This window comes from Tursiops truncatus, chromosome 4, assembly GCF_011762595.2.
Source record: "Tursiops truncatus isolate mTurTru1 chromosome 4, mTurTru1.mat.Y, whole genome shotgun sequence".
NCBI lineage: Eukaryota > Metazoa > Chordata > Mammalia > Artiodactyla > Delphinidae > Tursiops > Tursiops truncatus.
Window position 1 is genome coordinate 59,859,348 of NC_047037.1, and position 23,746 is coordinate 59,883,093.

General features: G+C 40.5%; 2 protein-coding genes across 4 annotated transcripts in view; one reads left to right on the top strand and one right to left on the bottom strand.

Annotated features, from left to right (window-relative positions):
* The window catches only part of DCUN1D1 (defective in cullin neddylation 1 domain containing 1), a 30,961-nt gene extending 13,374 nt beyond the window's left edge, over positions 1-17,587 (bottom strand). Inside the window, exons 1-4 of one of the 3 annotated variants that reach the window (XM_019946261.2) lie at positions 17,416-17,587; positions 4,702-4,918; positions 3,308-3,476; positions 983-1,113 (exon numbers count right to left, since the gene is read on the bottom strand). In XM_019946261.2, the coding sequence (XP_019801820.1) occupies positions 983-1,113; positions 3,308-3,476; positions 4,702-4,918; positions 17,416-17,418 (520 nt within the window). In that variant the 5' untranslated portion in view covers positions 17,419-17,587. Of the gene's footprint in view, positions 1-982; positions 1,114-3,307; positions 3,477-4,701; positions 4,919-16,474; positions 16,495-17,415 lie in introns of those variants that run through there. The other 2 variants (XM_019946260.3, XM_073803928.1) reach the window with 2 other exon arrangements.
* On the top strand, positions 8,878-9,154 carry LOC101337876 (adropin-like). Its single transcript, XM_033855520.1, has one exon. The coding sequence runs from the start codon at positions 8,927-8,929 to the stop codon at positions 9,152-9,154; it is 228 nt and encodes a 75-aa protein (XP_033711411.1). The 5' UTR covers positions 8,878-8,926.
* Positions 17,588-23,746: the final 6,159 nt, after the last annotated feature.

Consider the following 23,746-nt stretch of genomic DNA (forward strand, 5'->3'; position numbering starts at 1 on the left):
TTAAATGGCTGTTACTGCCACCATCATCTTCGGTGCATCCCCATTGCCCATAAATTCCAATTTAAGCCTTTCTGTCCTGTTTTTAAAAGAAGGCTTATCTCACCAATTTAAGCTCCAAACAAACATTCCCACTAAAATCAAATCATTTTCTCTCTTCCACAAAGAAGCCAAGCTTATTTCTGAAGTCTTAGACCTTCGTTAATAACTATCCTCTCCCTGGAACATTTTTCATCATCCCTTGCGCAAATATCAAATCCTTTAGTTCTCATCACTCCTTGCCCAGGAAGCATTTCCCAACCATTCCTGCTTTTACTCATTTCTCCTTTTATCTAAAACCCTCACACTCATATTTATTATTTTGCATTATGTGCTACTGTCTACTTTTTCTGAATAATCTGCAAATTACACTGTAGCTTTTACCTCCACTTCCCTTAGCCATCCCCAAAGCAAATGTGTGGTTGTTTCTACAGTATAAACTGACTGATCTAAACTGTTAACGGTGGCTATTTCTGGATAAGATTATGAATGACAATCATTTTTTTATTCTTTCTTATAGTTTCCAAATAATTCACACCAAAAAAGAATACATTTATCTGGCATTCTGTGACTCAGAAATCTTACAATGCTATTTCAACAGATACATAGTGAAAAACTTATGAGCCTAAGATCCTATAATATCTTCTGAAAAATAAACGATCAAACATACATACCTATGTCAGTGGAATTTTAACAACTATTTTCTGTACTGTAGTTCTTAAAAAAAAAAAAAAAATCAGTGGTTCACATATAGTATCCAGGGTAACACTGTTATTGAATAGGCAGGGTATTTTCTGATTAACTAGAAGTTCACTGTTTCTCAGTATTTTTCAGTAACTGATAATGACTTTATGCTCAAAACACAGAACTTTCTATTACAAACGTGATGCTGTCAATGTATTTGAATATATCTGAAACACCAAATATAATTTTTAAAAATTCTTACCTAATCCTTTTTGTCCTGGATTCTTTGCAAAATTAAAAGTAAACTGGTAAAAATCCTTAAATCGTCCTGGTTCTTTCAATTCTTGTTCCATCTTGGGTATCTGGGCCTTTAGTTTTTCTATGCTGTCACATCTATAGTGTAAAATTAAGTTTATAAAAGATAAACTTTTTCACTACATATTAAGAACATTTATTCCTACAACAGTTTATATTTCATAGAACTTCTTAAAAAATCCATTAAATTTTCATCTTTTTACATTACATAAACAAGTATGGGGTTACATGGAGGAAGAAAAGATCTGGGGTGATTCAATGTTAGAAATAACTACTATTTTTAAAAGAAATGGGCTATTACTTTTAATTATGTAGTTCACTGGACTGTCAACACATCCAAATTGTAGAAGTCAGCTGTAGTGAACAGATGAGAATGTATAGTAATCAGCTTTACAATCATCAGTTCAAACTGTGGCAGATATTCCTTACATGGTAACAAATCACATGTCTAGCTTCCAAACAAATTGAAAGCATAGTGTCTTGACTAGGTGAGGAAACAAGCATTCCTCTTGAAAACTTCTTGATATATACAAAGTATCATAATAAACATCTCCAACCATCTCCAACTGAAGTTACCTCAAATCAATATTAAACTTTGTATGTGCAAAGCATTCAATTTCCAAGGAGCTGAAAGGGTCCAAGTACCAAGTCCTACTTTCCACATAACAGCCATAAGGTAGAAATCTTCGATCTGTTATAGATTCCACAAACCAAGCATTCCACTTTTTTTCCTTCAAATCATTTTTGCTTTTATGTTCCTTCCATGCTCTTTATAACACCTCCCAGATTAGTTTGTAAATTAAAATTTTGATTTGGAAGTTCATTACATTTTACATGAACTCACTTTTAAATGGAAAAAAAAAAAAGAGTTCTAATGAAACCTGTCCTGGCATAGAACATTTCAGCAAGTTCAGGATAAGGCTGGCTTTGGCTGTAGAACATAGTGGCTAGGCCAGTTATTAATTTATCGTCTCTCAGCTTTAAACTCACCCTTCTTTGCCCTACTTTGTGACTATCTGCAATGGACTACAAATTGTGAAACTTCATTTTTCTTGCCAGCTGGTTCACTATTAGGTTCTACCAAGAGAGGGCGATGAAAGGCTGGAAGAGGACGAAGGAACTTTTCTTATCCCAGTCTGTTTTCTGCAGAGAGCAAGGGTTTCAGCGTGTTGGGAGGTCCCTGCAGTGTTCACCAATGGAGGCAACTTGCATGGCTCTGCAGCAAGTGGCCCCTAGTGAGCTTCTTCTCCACCAGAGAAGCAGGCAAGGCAAGCAGCGTGCTCCTACAGCAGCTACGCACTGTTTTCTGCGGTCGGAATCTCAGCCTTGTGGGGATCCTCTGAAGTGTCTAGGCTCCTTCCTTGTTTCCTTCCCTCCGTTCCAGGGGTGATGGCAGCTTCTTGCAACTGCCACCTTTGTTATGCTTAGAGTTTTCTTTTACCCCATTTACACAATAAAACAATTTTTTAAATTTACCCTGCTCAAATTACTGGTATGGTTTGTGTGTCTTGCCTTGACCCTGACTGATTACAATGTCCCTCAGGCCCAAGAATCAGAACGCCTGAGCCCAAATCCTGGCTTTAATACTACCTCTCTAGTTTCTCTGTACCTCCATTTCCTCATCTCTAAAATGCGGATATAAACACCACTTCTCTCACAAAGTTGTTGTGAAGTGGTAGGTGCAGTACTTATTTAGCATAGTTCCTGAAAGAAAATAAACGTTCAAAAAGTGTTTAGCTATTATCATTCAAAAGCACCCACTAAAAACAGAAAGGGCAGCCTGTTACCGATCCACAAATTGAATACTTTTGGAGCTTCATCAAATACAGACAACTAAAGGCCACAGGTAAAACCGCTACCTGTGACTTTTCAATCTATTTATACCAAGACATTTAGCTAATCAGTTGTCCAGGTCTATGCAGAACAAAAAGTGATTAGTAACTTCCAAGATTTTAAATTCTAGGAGTTTGTTTATAAATTCAGAGTTCACAGCCTCACATTAGGAAATAACTTAAAACTTGCTCATTTCACTTACCCATATAAAATATTAAAGCATAGTAATTTTAACATTAGTCAATCTCCCTTAGAAACAAATGATAAAAGCATAATACAAATAGAGTAGGTTGTACTAACTACACAAATAACTTGACATGGGAAGGAACTAGCATATTAGCCCATTTCTATCTATAGCAATGTTTGGGGGCACGAATGTCAGTTCCACAGTAATTCTCACAGTAACGTACCTAATTTCCTATGGTAATTATACACTCACCCTAATTCTGTCATGCCGTCCATGAACTCCTGTTTGGAGAACTCGCACTGTGTTGCTGCTCTGAACTTCCACGCGATGATCAACACACTAATGCTGGCCGGATCCAGTGCCAGGTCATCACAGAACTGCTGTATACCATCTATTCCAATTTTATTTTCATCTTGAGGATCTTCAAAAACAACAATGCAATATGAAATCAGTGCCATACTTTACTGTGCTACTACTGAAACTGAGAAAGGTATTGCTTTATATTCCATTTTTTTAAATGATCACGATAGACCAAAAATATGAAGCAATACTGCTCTATGAGATATTTTCCCCCTGTAATATTTAAAGCCACTTTGCCCCTAAAACAGCACTCTTACAATTAACAGCAAGATATATATCCAGATAGGCACCTGATTTTTAAGTCTCATTTATTCATATGAAAAAAGTTCCATACTTCACACACATTCAGAAAATCAGACATTCCTATATAGGGATAAAGGATTTTTACTGAACATAGCCACATTTTACAGAGGCATTCTAAACAGTATTATACACAGAAATTCTTTTTTTCTTAAAGTTCATTTCACTACAGAAATCACTTCTTAAAGAATATCGAAAAAAACATAAACTCTGCAATTCAATTTTAGTCACAATACAAACATCTGTTGTTCAAATTAAAGAAGAAAATCCCCAACTATCAATATTTACTTTTCAGACAGCAAAAATTTAAATACAAGAAGAAAGAGGCACTCATACACTGTTGTCAAATGTGATTTGCTAACATCTCTAGGAATAAAAAATTTGCACAGCCTTTGATTTTTGGGGCATGAGCTATGCATAAAATATAATCCCACTTTTGGAAAAATTTTGAAATTTTTTTTTGCATACATATTTCTGCATAAACATAAAAGACACAGAAAGTTGGACACCAGGCTATTAAATATTGGTTCCCTCAGGAGAATAAATAAGCAAAAGATGGAGAAACTATTAACATTTTCTTTATTCAATCTATTCTGCATTAACTTTTTAAGTGTATATTACTTTATAATTATTTAAAGGTTATTAAAATTATTAGGCAGGTTTTCTTAAAATCCACTCAGCTGAGTTTTATAAGAAAATGAGGGAAAAAACCTAGTCCCCCAGCCCCCATTCTCAAATTGGATCACAAAGGAGGAAAGGCGGGGGGGTGGGGGGGGGCGGATAAAGGGGGAGGAAATAAAGACACTAAGAAGAAATTTTAGTGAAAAGAAGAAAATAATTTTTCAGATTTCTTAAAGTAATTCTAAGATCTAAAGAGCTCTGTATCCACCCAATTAATGGTCTCTGTATCATTTGATTTTTCACAAGAAGCATGTAAATTTGGAAAACCTCGTTCAAAATATTTAAAGTCACAAGCAAACACTCACCTTTGTATCTATTGTATAGTTGTTCTAACTTCTTCCTGTCCAATGATCCTTTTACACTCTCTCGTATATAAAGTTCAGGATTTTGGAAAAAATTGTCTGTTGCAACATCTAACTTCCAGTCATTTTGAGACAGACAACTTACTGCTGTTTTTTCACTAGATTGTGTGAAGATCATAAACTGACGAACTTTATCCTTCTGCGATGATTTCAACTTGTTCTATTGAAACCAGAAAATCAACTGAAACTCTGTGTAACATCACAAAAGACTAAGTATTTCTATACTGCTGACTAAATCATTTTTAGCAGTACTTTTTCCTCATAAAATATTAAGACGTTTAGTTCAAGACTTATTTTCGATCTATTAATCAGAAAGACAAATTTTTAAAAAATCTAAAACACAAAATTGGTATCATTTGGGGAAAGAAACTAGGACAGAGGCAACAGAAGTTCACCCACCCTGCATTTCTCCTAAAATTGGGTCCTGTGAGCATGTACAAAGGCTCTCGAAGGGAAGGAGAGCTACTCTCAAAACCTTAACCAAGCAACAAAGCTCTAAGGGATGCTTAAGGAGTGGTGAGGAAGACCACCACTAACGTCACTAATGGTGACATTATTTAGCCAGTCAGAACAGTCAAGTGACCCTGAGGAACAACGAGATTAACAGGTATTTGTTGCAGTCCTAAAACCCATTATAAAGAATATGGGGTGCAATTCTCCCCAACCTCACCCCTACCCTACCCCCTTGTTTTCTTGCTATTTTTACCAATGTGAGAAAGCAACAGAATGTGAGAACTCTGCATTTCTCCTCGCATGTCCAGGAACCAAGATAATTATCCATAGAATTTCCTCATATTTTCAGTCAAATCAGAAGCAGTGAAATATGAACAAGCACCCCCCGCATCCTTCCAACAAAGGTAATTTTTAACAGAATTCTCTTTTTCACCCTGAAAGAATCATCTCTTTCCCTTAGCCTGAATCTAGTAGATGTTCTCTCTAACCCTCAGGCCTACTGTAATAACCTTCTCTCACTGGCCTTGTGTTGACACATATTCATTTCTCATCTAAGCCCTAAGCAAAATGAAGCAAGGCAATTAGGCCCTCCACTCTCTCCCAGTATCAAGGGCCATGTTCATTTTCTCCTCTCACCCAAGCTAGTCTCCTGTGAAATTTCAGCCTCCCCAGTATTACTCTTCCCTCTCGCAAGTCCTAATACCATCTCTCAGCAAAATACTTGGGTTCTTCCTGAGCTATTATTGCAAATGAAGGAGAAAAAAGCATGTGAGGAGGACACACATTAATAGATACAGTGTTCTGTGGTTTAAGCAACACATCTGAAAACCCCAGCATTTTTGATCTGGCCCAAACTGACAGATCACAAACCTCAACCACCTGATTGTACAGATGAGAGAACAGACCCCAAAGGTTAAGGAATTTATTTTAAAAAATCACCCAGGTTATTATTAGTAGAAATGGAACAAGAACAGAAAGCTCTCATGAATCTGGGTCTTAGTAATCTTTCCATAAATCACACTGCTTGCTGTACATATTTATAAACCTTTTTAGGTTTTCAGGAAAAAGGCTACCAAAGATATAAATATTTCTACCTACCACAGAGTAAAAATAAGACTATGCAAAATCAAATATGAAAACCAACCCTATCTTTTATACCCTGGAGTCTAATCTGTCAGCCATACTCTCCTCTCTCTGTAAATATGTTATTGCTTAGGATTACAGATTAAAATCTCAATCTCTGTTCTCCATTAAAATTGAGAAACTATAAATTCACTAACCTCCCGTTATTTCACAAATAACTTTACCACTTCTGGACACCCGATAACTCATATCTTATTATGGGACACATCTCTCAAATGTCTAGGAGTCTTCCCTCTTGAAAAGTCTCTCCTCAAGATGTTATTCAATTGCAACAAACCCACAATGAAATCAAATGCCAAGGAAGATACCTGTCTTATTTTAATATACTGTTTAACTGAAAGGAAACCACTTTGATTTCAACTTTTGTTACTGAGAGCCATTTTTAAAATTAGTATACTTTTCTAAGAGATATAGTATACATAAGAGATACAGTATCTAAGAGATATAGTATACTGACATATGTTTTAATCCTTTGAAGAACAGGGAAGTACCTAAGGGTCACTATAATCATCACTGACCACTGTACAATGCTGTACAAAGTACTAGAGATTAACCTAGAAGTATAACAACTACAGGCCACAACCTGGAAATTACTTTATAATTAAACCTGACATAACTTTTCTGTATAACCTTTTTCCATTCTCCTAAAAGTTAAAGGCAGCAAAACAATCAGGATTATTGGGGGTTTTACCATACAGTATTAAATCCAGTGTTCTCCCCTGAAGCTTGAATCAGTTTTGTTGAAGAGAGGGAGGAAAAACACAGCTTAAGTCACTTGTGCAAGCCTAAAAGAGTTGTTCACTCTACTAAAGACTTCCTGTTGGAAAGCAAAATATTAGAAAATTGGGGGGACCAAGTTAAAAAACAGTCTTATCCATAAAAACTAATAACAGAATTATGTAAGTGAATTCTTTAACTCCATTTCGTATCTTATTTGAAATAAAAGTATATGTAATCAATAATGTCTATGTATATGCAAATAGAAACTATTTTAACTGGTTTAAATTTCCAGTACATGGGGCAATATCAATATTTTTTAAGAAAAAGGGTTGCAGCTACCCATTTCCAACACCACAGAGGCTAATGAGTGATACCTCGCAGAGAACTGATAGTCTGAGTTCCTGCTAGGCCAAGTAGTAATAAGCAATTCCATTTCTGCAAAGTCTGATAAGTACCCTCCCCTTTCTTGTACTTAAAATGTACTCTGACCATTTCTCTGTCATCTCTCTGTGCCTAGAATAAATCTTAACACTTGTTCTCCCACTACGGAGGATGTACTCAATTCTGTAGTCCCAAAGGCTGTCCTAGAGGAAAGTTGGAGTGGGCTACACAGACCTGCCCTTTCCCCAAGCCTATTTAGGAGAGCTACAACACTCCCACCCCCTTTTCCCAGGCCACAAGAGGGCACCAGGCAAGGTGTTCTGATTTTCTGAGTACAGCTCAAAGGTTTAAATTTCTATCAACTTAAGGAAGAGAAAAAGGGTATCTAGCCAAAAAAGAATTATTTTATAGGGGATGAGAGGGTGGATAGAAAACTGAGGTGGAAGAAATAACAGATGGGTTGTCTTTGTTTCTACTACAAACCCAGTGGGTATCTTCCTAAGAGCAAAAACATATGACAACTACAATGATTCAGCACTCAAATGTAGTACATACTATTTAAGACTTATTTAAAAGGAACTAGAGTGGTCATTAAATAAGATTAGGCAATACAATCTTCAGGACTCAAATGTGAAAACTATCTGGAGATTATCAAACTTTCATGGAAATTCAATAGTGGTTAAGTATGTAAAATGTATAAAATACAGAATATACCCTGATTATTTATAATTCTAGCAAAAACGGGGGGAAGGAGAAAGGAAGAAGGGAGGAAAGAGGAGGAAGGAGATAAAGGAATGCTGTCTCTTGTAATAGAAAACTAATAACTGCATCAAAGATTACCAAAGTTAGAAATACTATTATTACTATAATCTAACCAGTAAAAAGCACCTACTTACTCATCTTTCCAAAATAAAAGAAAATTTGGTTATCAATATACATTGTTTAATACTTAAATCTAGCATGTTTGCAATTGTTTTCCACTCAAGAAATTTAAGAGTTACATTTAAAATAACAGTTTATCTGGGAAAAAAAAAATCAAATACTTTGGATGTAGCCAAGTATCATATAGTCAAGTGTATGACCACTGAACTTACAAAGTCTACTGTGATAGAAGAATAGGGATTCAGAAAAACTATAATAAAAAAATAATGCTGCGCGCCCCGGGGAGCGGCCACGAGGAGGGCCGGGGGAGGGGACGTCACCCCTGCCCACCTCCCACTGCCCCGCCTCCCACCCGCAGGCTCCCGAGCAGCAGTCTCTCCCAGCATACCGCTGCCCGGGAACCTCCCACCGGGCTCAACTTAGGCTCGGAACTGCAGGTGAACATCTTCACTGCCCGGGAATCATTGAGTGTGTGGACAGGACAGCCTCCTTGGAAGGCCGGCTATACCAGAGTCCCGCCTCAACATGGGCCTTGCCATCGAGGCAGCTTCTCAGTCTGTGCCTGTCTGAGGATGCTGCCCATCATGGCATGGGGGCAGCCATCTCCCAGGGGGCCCTCACTGCCATCATCTGCAACGGCCTCCTAGGCTTCTTGCTGCTGCTGCTCTGGGTCATTCTCTGCTGGGCCTGCCACTCCAACTCTGCCAACATCGACTCCCTCTCCAAATCCAGTCCCAACTCCAGCCCTGGCCCCTGTCCCAAGAAGGCACCCCCGGCCCAGCTCAGCCGAAAAGGCAGCTACCTGCTGCATCCCTGAAGACCCCAGGCCTAGCCCGGAGTCTGGGACTTAAGTCCACCCCACTTGGAACCTGGAATCGGGATCCCAGGGTCCAGCCAGCCTAGGGTCCAGAACTCAGAGTCCAGCCTGTCTGGAGCTGGACCCAGCAACCCAGAGTCTGGTCGGCCTGGCTCCAGGAGGGGCTCTGCTGGCCCTCGGTAGACAGGCCTGGGGTCGGGGTTCATGAGTTGGTGCTAGGGCCAGGGCCATCTGGACTCTGCTCCATCCCAGCAGTCGGGGCTGGGTCCACCCGCCCCCTAGGCCAAGCGCCTCTAGGCCCTCGAGGTTGGGGAAGCAATCCATGGCAATAATGGGAGGGTGTCGAGGCTGGGCCCCTCCTCTGGTCCTCCTACTGTTTGCTGGATAATAAATGGAACTACGGCTTAAAAAAAAAAAAAAAGCTCATAAAGTTATAAAATTCCTCTTTTAAGTATTTCCATCAAGAAAAACAATAAACATGGAAAATTATTTTCTAGTTAAATAAAAATAATTTTAACAGGTAACATTTTTAAAAGCAAAAAATTAAAATTCATTATTTCTATTATTCTGAATAGAATCTCACCCTTAAGTTTCAATCTCTCACCCTTAAGTTTCAAATTCAGTCTAAACTCCAGAAAAAAAGACACCAAGGCCTTTATATATATATATATATATATATATATATTTTTTTTTTTTTTTTGTGGTATGCGGGCCTCTCACTGTTGTGGCCTGTGCCGTTGCGGAGCACAGGCTCCGGATGCCCAGGCTCAGCGGCCATGGCTCACGGGCCCAGCCGCTCTGCGGCATGTGGGATCTTCCCGGACTCTCAACCACTGCGCCACCAGGGAAGCCCCAAGGCCTTTATATTTTTAAAGGAATTAATTTCCTAACTCAATTCTAGTTATCTCAGGATTTGATGAATCTAGCTCACAAAAAAAAATGTTTAAAAAATCAAACACTGTAATGATCACCCATAATTTTCATTAAAAGCTCTGTATGTTGTTCTCATGTGTTTACCATACGACTAACAGTTTAACTTCATCTGAAATTTAGAAGAGCTGGTTTAAGTCCAGAAAATCATACTTTCCACATATGATACATAGTATGCCGCAGATATAGCCAGATGTTACCAATATCCCAAACCACTCATCTATAAAAGGGCTTCTCACAGATTATAGGTCTGAAGTCAAAAGTACAAGAAGGGCTTCCCTGGTGGCGCAGTGGTTGAGAGTCCGCCTGCCGATGCAGGGGACGCGGGTTCGCGCCCCGGTCCAGGAAGATCCCACATGCCGTGGAGCAGCTAGGCCCGTGAGCCATGGCCGCTGAGCCTGCGCGTCCAGAGCCTGTGCTCCGCAATGGGAGAGGCCACAACAGTGAGAGGCCCACGTACCGCAAAAAAAAAAAAAAAAAAAAAAAAAAGTACAAGAAAAATCAATTCAACTAACCAGACTACCTACTCCTAGAGAAGACTTTCACCTAGGGGTAAAGTTCTACCAGAAAGCCAGGCTAAGAATCTAGGTAGGAGTAGCTAGAAACTCTCTTCCCTTCCACCTGCAGCAGAGAGGTGAAGAGTGCAGACTCTCAAATCAAACTGGCAGGATTTTAATTCCACCTGTGCCCTCTAATTGCTGTGTGACTTCGGGAAAATTACTTAATCTCTGTGTGCTTCAATTTCTTCATTTGTAAATAGGGTGTGAAGTTATCTGAACTAATTCAAGTTAAGCTCTTAGAACTGTAACTAGCACACAGTAAGGACTCCTTACAAGTTCACAAAGAATATATTCCAGAGAAAAAAGTAATTTTATGTAAATAAGAAGAAAGAATAACAACCACCATAATCAGAACACTGGTAGCTAACGTTTATTTGAGCTCCTACTGTGTGCCAACTCCGTGCTAGGTATTTAATTATTAACAATTCTGCAAGGTGGTTATCACTGATTCTGTTTTACCAATGAGGAGACCAAGCCTCAGAGCTCATTTTATCTAAACAGACTTATCCAAAAAGTAGCAGAGCCAGAAATGAAACCCTGGTGCCTGGCTTCAAGGCATGCAGTTTTCCATTTCTTCTACATTGTTGTCAAGTAAGAGAGAAAACAAAAAGGGCAAAAATGCAACCACTGAGTAATTATTGTGTGCACTGGGGAGAGAGGGGAATTGTGAACAATATTTCTTCACCTATTTTTATGGAAAAGTTAAATAAGTAATCAACTGACCTTTTCCCTTTCAAATGTAAACAATCTGTATTCTGACTAAAAATTGCAAATTAAGCATTCCCTTACTAACTAAAAGACTAATTTAAGGATAGAACTTCCTTTCAGGGTTTTTTGGGAAGGGGGGAGGGGAGAAGAGGTGGATTGGTTATTTTTAAGACAAGTAATTCATCAGGAAGGAAAAATGTGTTTATAGTCCTGTCATAGTCTATTTTTAAAAAGATGGCCAAAATCTATAGCTTTAACTATACAGAGGTGGAAAATTAGGGGCACTGAAAGTCAGGGTTTCCTTTTCCAATGAGAAGGCTGGAAACCCAGAGGGGCAAAAAAAAAACATGTACAGGTTATAGCCAGATAATATAAGCAAATGTATACAATTTCAAATATTAAGCAAAACAAAAACAAAAACCCAAACCCTCAGTATTCATGTAAATTATAATCTACAGTTTAGAATAGTTACTCATGGTAGGCCTGTGGGTCTTATCATTCATCCCTACACTTCCTGCGCTTTGAATGACAGTTACAATGAACTCTTCTTTGAGAGGAGCTGCATTACTTCTAAGTCAAAAGTGGAATAATATACTATACTGTGTAATCGTTGTACCCAATTATGTTTTATATTGATATAATGGCAATTCACCTGAAAAAATATTTCAGAAGTGTATCTGTAAGATTCAAACTGGTTTTGTACGCTTTTAAATAATTTTCCTCAAAGTTTTTAAAAAAATATTCCATTAATGAAAATTTAAAGGATTTTCTCCTCCCCATCCTCAGAATTATTTTTCAAAAGATGACTACCACTGTAAATGGAATAAATGTTTTGATTCTGGTTTACAGAAGACTGTTTTGACTATTAAAAAGTTATTTTTGCTAATTCCTGATTATCTTTGATAATGGGATAGAAATAACTCCCTTAAAATACTTGTGTTAGCCATCGTCTTTCAACTGATTCTCCCAAACTTATTGCTTGAACATTTAACAAGTAGTCAAGGTAGCTAATTTAAATTTGCTCCTCCTCTCCATAAACATCTTTTCTAAAGAAATCTTGAATTAACTAAAAGATTACTGAGGTGAAAACAAAACAACAACAAAAAAGAATTAAATGAGATTTTTAAAGTTCCACGGTTAAAGAACTTACAATAATGACTAGCATTCTACAGTCATGGATATTTGTTTCATAAAGAGAATAAATGATCCTCGAAAAATGAAATTTCCTAATTCTAAGATTTGGTATCTACTCAAGCCCTAAATCTAGAAATAGTAAAATCCTATGTATAATAAGTGCTTTAAATGTTTACTGAAACAAAAATATCCTAATATAACAAAGGAATGGGCCACGTACTTCAACTTAATCTCTGTTGCTGAACACTATTCAGTGTTGAGGGATTCGAAAGTATAATGCAATAGAATTCTTCAGCAAAGAACTGTTGAAAAGTAAATCTCTCTTAAAATTTTACAATGCAAATAAGCAGTTTAATCACTCTAAATGATTAGGTACTAATCATATAAAATGGATTCAACAAAGTGATGAAAGACATTTCAGTGGCATTTTCCCCTTCTGCTTTTGCTTTTTCTTAGGTGGGGGGTATACACCTAAAGTGACTAGGTAAACTAGATAGTCAGCAGGTTATTCAAGAGCTTGTTTGTGTCCACAAAGCAACTGAATCCTATTTGGAACTATCTCTCTTCATCAAATGTCATGGCTAATACTATCACAACTTGAACAACAACACACTCAAATTTAAAAGGGGGCTTTCTCACAGATTTTCATTATGCTTGACCCAACCTACAAAGCCAAAATCAAAAGAGCCACTTGACTCACATGAGCTCAGCTCTTTTAAAACTTAAAAAACAAAACAAAAAAACCACAAGTTAATTTTACTTTCAACTTTTTTTTTTACCATATGTACCAAAAAATTTCTAATTTTTCAATTAAATGTTTACATCAGATCATCTAATTTGATATGGAAACAACTAGGTCACTATTCAATATAAGGAAGAAACCAGAGTGAAACCAATCAAAAATTCCACACCTATACGGAAGGGGTGCTTGCTGGGTTTTTTAAAAAAAAAAGAAGAGGAGTAAATAAACTGTGGAATCAGAGACCAGGCTGCTAATCCCTGCTCTGTCATATACTAGCTCTTTACCTTGGCCATCTCTTCAGAAACACTAAACCTCCTTTTTCAGGTATGTTAAAAGAAGGTAGCAATACCTATCTCACAAACAGGGGTGGAGATAAAATAAGAGTTGTGAATTGCCTGACTAGCAGACGTTATGTTCTCAGTAAAGATTAAGGTACTTCTTCCTTTCCAAAGGCCCAGTTTTCTGCATACGGTCATTAACATGCAAACAACAAGAACATACTCAAAAGCAATCTACAAAAGAGATTGTGTTGTGTTTTTATTAACCAGCATGGCTAGGTAAACTTGATGTTCAACTAGTTTTTATTGAATATTGGACAGTCATCTTAATCAGAATTCAAAACTCTGCACACAGAAACTGCATAAGTTGTCTTTAAAAACTGCTTTGAAGATAATTATGTATACTATAATTTTAATAGGACACTATGAGAGAGTAGAAACAAGGTCTATCATACTACTCAGAATCCTTCACTGGCTTCCCATTTCTCTTGGAGTAAAAAAACACAATATCCTTACAATAGCCACCCATGCCCATCTCCACTCCTTACCACTCAGACCTCATCTGCTCCAACGCCCAACATGCCCCCCTCCCCCCACCACATTACCCCAGCCACACTGGACTCAGTGCTCCTCAAACTCTCTCTGACCACATCTGTGCATGGTTTACTCCTTCATCTCCTAGTCAGCTCAAAACCCACTTCATCAGTGGTGCAAACACCATTTTGCAACCCCAAATCCACTGTGCCCCAACACTCCCAATTCTTCTCCCTGACACTGCTTTTTCCCATAGCCCTTAACACCTTCTAACATAGTAAGGAAGAAAAATATATGCTATGTTTATTATTTGTCTCTCCCTACTAAAATGTAACCCTCACCAGGGCAGGGATTTTTATTTTTTCAGTGGGGACACACACACACACACACACACACACACACACACACACACACACACACACACACACACACACACACACACACACACACACACACACACACACACACACACACACGTATTTATTTATATAAAAATACATGTGTGTATATCTATATCCTCAGTGCCTAGAACAGTGCCTGGCACATGGTAGGCATTTAAGAAATAATTATTAAAATTAATTAAGGCCCTCCCTTAATTTACTTATGTATATGCAAAACAATGTGAAACGAGTTCTACAGAGACAACCTTCAACAGGCCTACATTAATCTGGACTTACAAACTCTGATATTTGTTGAAAATATAATCTTAAATTTCAAAGTCCATACATTTTTTTTAAAAAAACATTAAAAACACAGTAAATTAACACCATTAATTTGAATTTTGTTATTTAACATTTTCATTAATAACACTTGGGTTTCCCTCTGTTTAAATGAGTAAATTCATTTCAAATCCAATTTTCAACCATTTCTTTAGATTTCATGTGAGTTAAAAGATTACCTGTACCACAAATACTGGGGGAAATAGTAAAACCAGGAAAAGTTAGTTTCAGTTCTGCAACTAACAATTTTGCAAACTTGAACCTCAAAACCTCCTTGATCTTCAATTTCTTCTTCTGTAAAAGGGAAGAGGAGTAAATCAGATGATCTCTGAAGCCATTTCAGGTCTAAAAATTCTATGATGCTGTGAGTCTATAAAAATCTAGTAGGTTACACAGTCTACAAACTTCTCACACATCTAAGAAAAATAATTAAAATCAAAATTTTCAGCTGAATGTAACTTTGGAAATCCTCAAATCCTGTCCTCTTACAAATAAGAAAACAAGCCAAAAATCAAACACTTTTTAAAAAGATTTTCAGGGGTAACAGAATATTGTCTAGTTTTGGAGTTATTTTTGGTCTTTCTACATGGGTGTCAGGTAGGTTAAATGAACAATTTTTTTTTCTTACACAACATGTTCAGATATCCTGTCATTTAAATTTGCCCCAGAATTGACAATATAACATGTGCTCTAGAAATGGGCTGCATTACACACACTGAAAAACATTAGCCCCAAAATTGTATCAAGAAATAATTATAAGTAAAATAAATTTACAATGAAAAACTTAACTAGAAAATTCTTATGGCCTAACTTCTATTAGGGTCCATGATAATTTAGTTTCCAAACTAACAAGAGCATACCAAGACAATTCTAGTGACATGATCTGAGTTCAGCCACAAAAAGTGTTTTTAATTAGTGATATCTTGTCTTTAGTAGTGTAATTAAATAGTTATGGCTAAGTTCCAAAACTAGCTAATTTAATAGTAGTAAAAGGACAGAAGCTTACAAGCTCCAATACAAGCTGAACTCTCATATGAACCACATGACTCCTGAATTCGTAACAAGTAACGAGCATTATCAACACTTTGGATTCCAGAGGATGATGCTGATTGGAGACTATTATGAGCGGAACACATTTCAATGCTCTCACAGAGTGTTTACCAGGGAATTACATTTCATTACTTCAAGCATACTCTTACAAGCCAAGAGTCTGGAAACTTCAGGAGTAATGTCTATGACCGTCAAAATGCTTAAGAAATTGGAAACTGTTTAGCCGCCCTGGTGGATCTTTAAACACTGTAACATCAATCTAAACAATCACCCGTACTTTATGGCAAAGTTTTCTTACAAATACAAATGGTAAACTTTCATGGAACTTACCACAGAACCTAAGTTCTTGAGTATATGGCAAACTAAACCACATATCCATACGCGCGACACCAGAATTCTGCCAAGTTGGAGGCTGAGACTAGGTAAGTGTCATTCAGCAGAAATAAGACCAGCTAAAAACAAGACACCGGGGCATTCCCTTAACAGACACACACATACACCCTCCTCAAAGAGGCCTTTATGCTCCCCATGAGCAAAAAGAGAAGAACATCATTTTTACTGTCTATTCATACAGTAACCTGCATGGAATTCAACTCATGCTCAGATTATAATACTAAACATAGCTTCTGAAAAACAGAATGTCCAAGAATCAGGTACATAATTACCAAAATGTAAACAGATAACTTGAATACCACGTCTTCAAGCTTGTAAGACATTTTCCAAACAAAAAAGGAAGAGGGGACTAACTTGAAAAACTGTTTTTTAAACATCACGAATGTTTTTTAACTGGCATAATAAGCAATTACTCCTCCCACCCCAAGGAAATAAAATATGTGCCCAAAACGTAGCAAGTCTGTTTCTCCTAATTTTATGAAATGAGAACAGGTTGCACTTCCGTACTCCCCCCTCCCCCCACGTCCCCCAAGCTCAGCGGTCTCCCATGTTCTCAGTAGAGAGGTAAATATAACCTCCACCAACTGGCCAGTGAAACTCCCATTTTCCAGGACTACGGGGCGCATCGAGAGGTGATGGAGAAAGGAACAGGGCTGTTACCCCGCCCCAAGCAAAACTGCCTGGAGACTTGAGGGGTGTTGGAGCCGGAGCGGAGGAGGGAGGGGAGAGCCGGGAAAGTCTTTCCTTCTCCCCGGCGGAGCGGAGGGGGAAGCCCCGGCTCCGGGCGGGGGGAGGCTCCTCACCCGGAACCCCGGACCCCGGTCCCCGGCCAGACACAATGGAGCAGGCGTGGGGGCCGGGCAGAGACGGAGCCGTTGCCCCATCCCCTCCCCCGCCCCAACGCCTCCCCTAACCACGCCGGGCCCAGCAAGGGGCACCCGGGGCCGCTCCCCGCGCCCCAAACTACCCGGGGCTCCCGACTAGGCCCGGCTCCGCTCCGCCTCCTCGGCTCTCGCGTAGCAGCGGCGCCCGGGCGGGAAGGGGCGAAGGAGGAAGGGAGAGGCGGGGAGGAGAGCCCCGCCGGGGAGCTGGACGGAGGCCGCGGGCCGAAGCTCGGGGCGGCAGGGTCGCCGCGGGGCGGAGGACGGCCGGGGCGGGGGTGCGCGGCTGCGCCGGCCCCCAGCCGGCGGGGCGGGCGGCCGCAGTGCCTCACCATGTTGGTGTCCTCCAGGCCTCTCCCCTCCTCCTCCGGCTCCGCAGCGAATGGACGGCGGCGGCGGCGGCGGCTCCTCTCACGGGCTCGCCGGGCTCCCGCTCATGCGCAGTGCGGGGCGGCCCCAGCGCGGCCCGAAGAGGCAGCCCCAGGCCTCCGGGAGGCGGAGGGACTGGGGCGGGCGGCGGGCGCCCCGCGCGGGGCTTCCCCTGGGCGCGAGGGTCCCCCCGGGCGGGGGGCGCGGGGGGGGGGCCAGGGGGCGACGCACACGCTGCGCGCGCCGACATCCTCCCGCCGCGCCCGGCGGGTGGGGGACCGGGCGACACCACCTCCGCTTCCTACGCGCTCCTTCCGCCGTCCTATGGCCAGGGTCGTGTCTACACTGTCTCGAGGAGGGGAAGAGCTGTGGCTGATAACTTATGCAGCTGGGGGCGACTGGAAGGGCTAGGACTGCGGCGCTAGATCCGTCCCAAACCACCCCTCCCCATAAATATCCAAAAAAAAAAACGGAAGAAAACAGTAAAAACACCTGCACCCCCAAGTGTTTTCTTCTCCCAGTCCAGTGTCTGGACTGCGTCGGGTCCCCCACGTGAACATGCCAGAGGAGACCTTAGTCTAGCCATGTGGGAGCTGGAATGCCCTTTGGAATGGCCCAGACTCTAACCAGACCTGTGTCCACAGGAAGACTGGTGGGATGGCCCTAGGGTTCCAGGCGAGGAAGGCTGAGGATTCAGGGCCCCATTCATGCCACACTGGTGGCAGATATCAGCGCCTACCACTTTCTCTAAATATCCACTTAGTTCAACCTTCCTAGGGTAAAGTTTTGGGAAGTAACGAACATCTTTTTTTACCGAGGGTTGATGTCAGGCTTGTCCTAATTTTGGTTCTAAGTCTGCTAAGGCTGAGGGTACCAGAATTCTCTGCTGGGGGGTCAAGTGGACAAGTATGTGCTGCAGGAAGTAGAAAAGACTCTTTGGAGTGGTCCCTGCCCTTAAGAAATCGACTATCCAATTGAAGAGATGAGACACTTTCACACACAAAGGAAGGAAATAAGAAAAACAGGTAATAAAGCAAACATCAGAAAATCACATCTAAGACTGAGCTAAAAAATCTGTGTTTCAGAACAGAACCAACCTGAGTGGAAGCGTTATCACCCTCACCTGTTATCACTGTACTCAGCAACATCCTTTTCCCCCCAACCCTGGCATAATCTGCCAGATCAACTCTATAACTTATGGCTTTGAAATTCTTATCAAAGCAGCAGAACTTCTTTGGCAACTCCTGGGGGCCTCCTAACACTTCCTGGAGCAGCCATGTATCAGGAGCTCCAGGGACTCTACCAAAACAGATCCTGGGCCACCACTAAGCATACATCCATTCTTCTCAACAACTTTCAGTGTATACATATTAATGTGCCAGTCTCCTTGCTAGGCTCTGGGAAAACAGCTTGGTCAGAACAGGCCAGATCTGCCTTGTGGAGCGAGCCTGAAGCTGGACCACATCCATGGATGTTCTCCAGGAATCCACCTAGCATTTGACCTGAAATATCAACTAACATCTAGGGTCTTAATGAAGAGGATTCACTGTATCTCTTTCCCCATACTGTTATACTTCACTGAGGTAATACCTCATGGGTTTTAAGCTCTTTTTCCTAATTGCCAACTCCAGCGAACAGCACTTAGTTCTCATTCTACTTGACCTATCTCCTGCATTAGAACACTTCTTCCTTAAATTCCCTCTCCATCATTTTCCATGATCCACTTTCTTCTGTGTTTCCTCCTTCCTCTGTGACCACTCTCCCTGGCTGGCTCAGCTCTCTTTGGCTCTTAAATCGTGGGCTTTCCAGAACTATCCCTGAATCTCTTCCTGTATATGAGCTGTGTCATGCTCTCACTCACATTCCCACAATGTCAACTACTACCTGTGTCTTGAGGAGTCCTAAATCTTGACTTCTAAGGTCCTGAGTGGCAGGCCTACACACTAATTTTGGTTACTCCACGGGCCTGTCAATCTTGACAAATCCAAAACCTTATCCCCAAACCTGCTTTTCCTCCTGTCTTTTTACCAGATCATCCAAGCCAGAAATCTAAGAGTCATTCACAACTCGTCCTACTTCATCCACCGTAATCTAATTGCTCACCAAACCTCACCAGTTTTACCACCTAAATAACTTTGCATTTGCATTCTATTCTCTATCCCTCAGCCAAGCCTATATTATCTCTCTTCTCATCAACAGCCTCTTAACCAATGTTCTGGCCTCTACTCTTTCCCCACCGCTCCAGAGTTCTCTTTCTATAACACAAATCTGAATTTCATCCTTAAAACTCTCCTTGGGCTCCATAAACGTGAGCCTCTTTGGTGTGGCATACAAGGCTCTCTCCCCATAATCTGTCCACTCACCTTGCTGTTTTCCACCACCTCCCACACAAATACACCTCATATTTCAGTTTTAACAATCCAAGCCTGCCATTTCTCATTCTGCTATCCCTGGAGGACTGGCTAACACTGACTGAGGGCTTTCCATGTACCAGGCACTGTTTTAAACCCATGACACATTCTAACTCACATAATCCTCACTTCAACCTATGAACTATGACCAATGATTATGCCCATTCTACCAAGGGAGAAACTGAAGAATGGAGAGGTTAAATAACATGCCAAATGTTCCTCAGCTGATATGTAGTAGAGCTGGTACTTAAACCCAGATAGTCTGGCTACAGACTCTATTCTCTTAACCACCACACTGTATTTGCTACCAAGACCTCACACTCAACTCAAAGACCATCTTCTCTGTGATTATCTGCTGACCTCATCACCTGGATTCCAGCTGGTAGGTATGTTTCTCCTTCTGTACTTCTGTGACCGCCTGTATACACTTCTATTACACTTATGACCTATGATAATTATTAGCCGCCATGACTTCCCCTGCCAGGTTGTGCACTGCTCCAGGCCAGAGACCCAGTTGCACACATCTTTGAGTTTTCAGTGTCAAAATGAGTGCCGAGGGACTTCCCTCGTGGTCCAGTGGTTAAGAATCCGCTTTCCGATGCAGGGGATGCGGGTTTGATCCCTGGTCAGGAACTAAGATCCCACATGCCACGGGGGCAACTAAGCCCACGTGCTGCAACTACTGAGCACGAGGGCCACAACTAGAGAGCCCACGTGCCGCAACAAAGCTCCTGTGTGCCACAACTAAGACCCGATGCAGCCAAAGTAAAAAAATAAATAAATAAATATTTTAAAAAATAAGTGCCGAGCATCATATAGGATATATATATATATATGCTACGTGGTAATACTTGGATAAATTAAAAGAAAGAAGTTATCTAATTGATGTCTTACCTGCCTTAAGACTGTGCCTATATTTTTTGTTATTGTAATGGAATGTCTTTCCTCCTTGGCAGATGTATGTTATACCATATGGTCAGATGGTAAATGTAGTAGCAACGGTACCCATTACTGCATTTCCAAGCTACAGTACTGAATGTGAAGTAGAGAATTATTACTCAATCGTTATTGAGTTAGAGAAACATACTTGTTAAAATTGTCCTGATTTCTTTTTTTTTTTTTTTTTTTGCGGTACGCTGGCCTCTCACTGTTGTGGCCTCCCCCGTTGCGGAGCACAGGCTCCGGACGCGCAGGCTCAGCGGCCATGGCTCACGGGCCCAGCCGCTCTGCGGCATGTGGGATCTTCCCGGACCGGGGCACGACCCCACGTCCCCTGCATCGGCAGGCGGACGCTCAAACACTGCGCCACCAGGGAAGCCCCCTGATTACTTTTTAAATGGAAAAATCCTGAAGATAAAGCATAAATTACAAGATTTAATTAACTAAAGAGTATTCATTAACATGTTCATATCACTTTTTATGTTATGAGGTTTCAAGTATTTGTTAAGAAGCTGAGGTGTCTTTTTTTTGTTTTTTTTTTTGCGGTACGCGGGCCTCTCACTGTTGTGGCCTCTCCCGTTGCGGAGCACAGGTTCCGGACGCGCAGGCTCAGCGGCCATAGCTCACGGGCGCAGCCGCTCCGTGGCATGTGGGATTTTCCCGGACCGGGACACGAACCCGTGTCCCCTGCATCGGCAGGCAGACTCTCAACCACTGCGCCACCAGGGAAGCCCTGAGGTTTCTTAAGTAGAGAATTTGTAAAGATTTTCTGCAGTGACAATCTCAATATAACAAGAAAAATAAGATGGAAACATCTAGCTGAAATCCACTATCATTCTCCCTTTCCCCCACAAGATAGATATCTGTATCTATACATAGATATGGAAAAAGATATCGATATATAGATACACATATGTATATATACACACACACATATGTGTGTGTGTGTATATATAGAGAGAGAAAACGCATACACACATAGTCACTGTATACTTATAGATACATAGACAAATATACAGTATTTGTACATAGTATAATTTTTCTAGGTAAAACATGCAACTATTTGAAAATAATTGTTGCCTCAGATATTTAAAATTCATGTTAAGATATATTTGCTGATAAAATTGTTACAAGTCTGTTTAAAGAAACATGTAAAACCAAGGATTCCATACTTTTAAAATCTATCTTTCAGCAAAAAGAAAGAGCATAAGTAATCTGAAAAGACAGATTGCTAACATTTCTGGTAGTTCATCTAGCTAAAATTAAGCTTGCAGGGTAACTATGTAGACATAGTTACAGTTCAAAGGCACTAGTCTGGGACACACAGCCACCACCCTCCCACACTTAATTTGGGTGGACTCAGTTTTGCCCAACATTTACATAAACGTGCTTATTGAATTCAAGCTTGCCTATTTATAAATATGTAAGAGTAAATGAGACTGACCAATGCAACCTATTTTAGTTAGAGCAAAACATGACATTTAGATTTTATCAGTCCAAAATTATAACTTTTTAAAGGTACAGCAGACAGGATTAGGCCTCAAGGACAGGGATGTCTAATGTGAGAACCATGGTCCCAAATTCACACCAAACTCACCGGAGTAGGGGAAGAGGTGGAAGGCTTTGGGCGCTCCTGTCCCTGATAAGTGTTACCAGTGAAGCCAAAGAAATGACTGCCTGAGACTCTTTCCCCAACAGTTGGAACCATTTGTAAAGGAATCCTTAATCAGGACAAGGGAATAAACTTCAAGGAGTGTCCCTAGGAAACTGGACACCATTGTCCTCTTCACACAAAAGAGCCAATAAAAGCAGTATTCCAGTGGGTCACCTTCTAAATAGGAAAATGGGAATATTCACCTCAAGGTACATGTGAATCTGTTGATTTTAGCTGCTCCACACTCATGGTAGAGGAACGGAATTTGCAGTAACAGCTGAGACTGGAGGGCCAGCAACGAGAAACCGTCTGAGACCATCACTGATGATGTCACAATGCCCTACTGTCCCAGGAGGTCCATCTTGGACCTCCCTGCCTGGCTCAGCTTGGTCCTTCCTACATGATGCTGTGGCTCAGCCCAGGTATCTGTCTAGAACAATTCTGCTCAGTTGCAAGGAGTAAATTCATTGAAATCATAATGACTGAAACAGTTCTACAGGTAGCAAGCTAGATGATCAACTAGAATCCCAGGCGTTTGTTCCTAGGTACTTTTGCTGTCCTCATCATTTTCCACTGTTGATGACACAGGAAAAGCTGGTACTGAATCAAAACCTTGCTTTTCTGTCTTTATTCAGTGGATAGCTAATAAGGCATGCAGATTTCTCTGGGACTCGGTATTCTCAAAATGAAGAGACTGGGCTGAACTGTAATAAGTTTCTATCAACCCCTAAGTTTGTTTGATTCCTTTCTGGTAGACTATTATGAGCTGTCCTCGAATATCAGGAAAGCAGAGCTTGTCTCATTTATTCACTCATTCATTCATTGTGCAGAGTATGAAGCGCCTAAGCTAGCACCGCACGGACAAATACGACGCAAGCCACAAACGTGAGGCACATATGACATTTAAGTTTTTCTAGTATTGAAATTTTTTAAAAGTAAAAAGAAACAGGCTTCACCTGTTTTGTTTTTAGTATTTTTATTTAATCCAAGATAGCCAAGATATCAGCATTTCAACATGTACTCAATATAAAATATTATTGAGATATTTTACTTTTTTTTTCATAGGTAAGTCTTTGAAATCTGATGTGTATGTTACACTTAAAGTCATCTTAATTTGGACTAGTTACATTTCAAGTGCTCAATTGCACATATGGTGAACGGCTACTATATTGGTCAGCACTGGCTTAGGCAGTGGCTGGCCTGCAGTGGATGCCCAACAAATGGGAGTAATAAGTACTCTTACTTCTGGGAAATAGATGAAAACCAAAGTAAACCTGGAATATCAATATA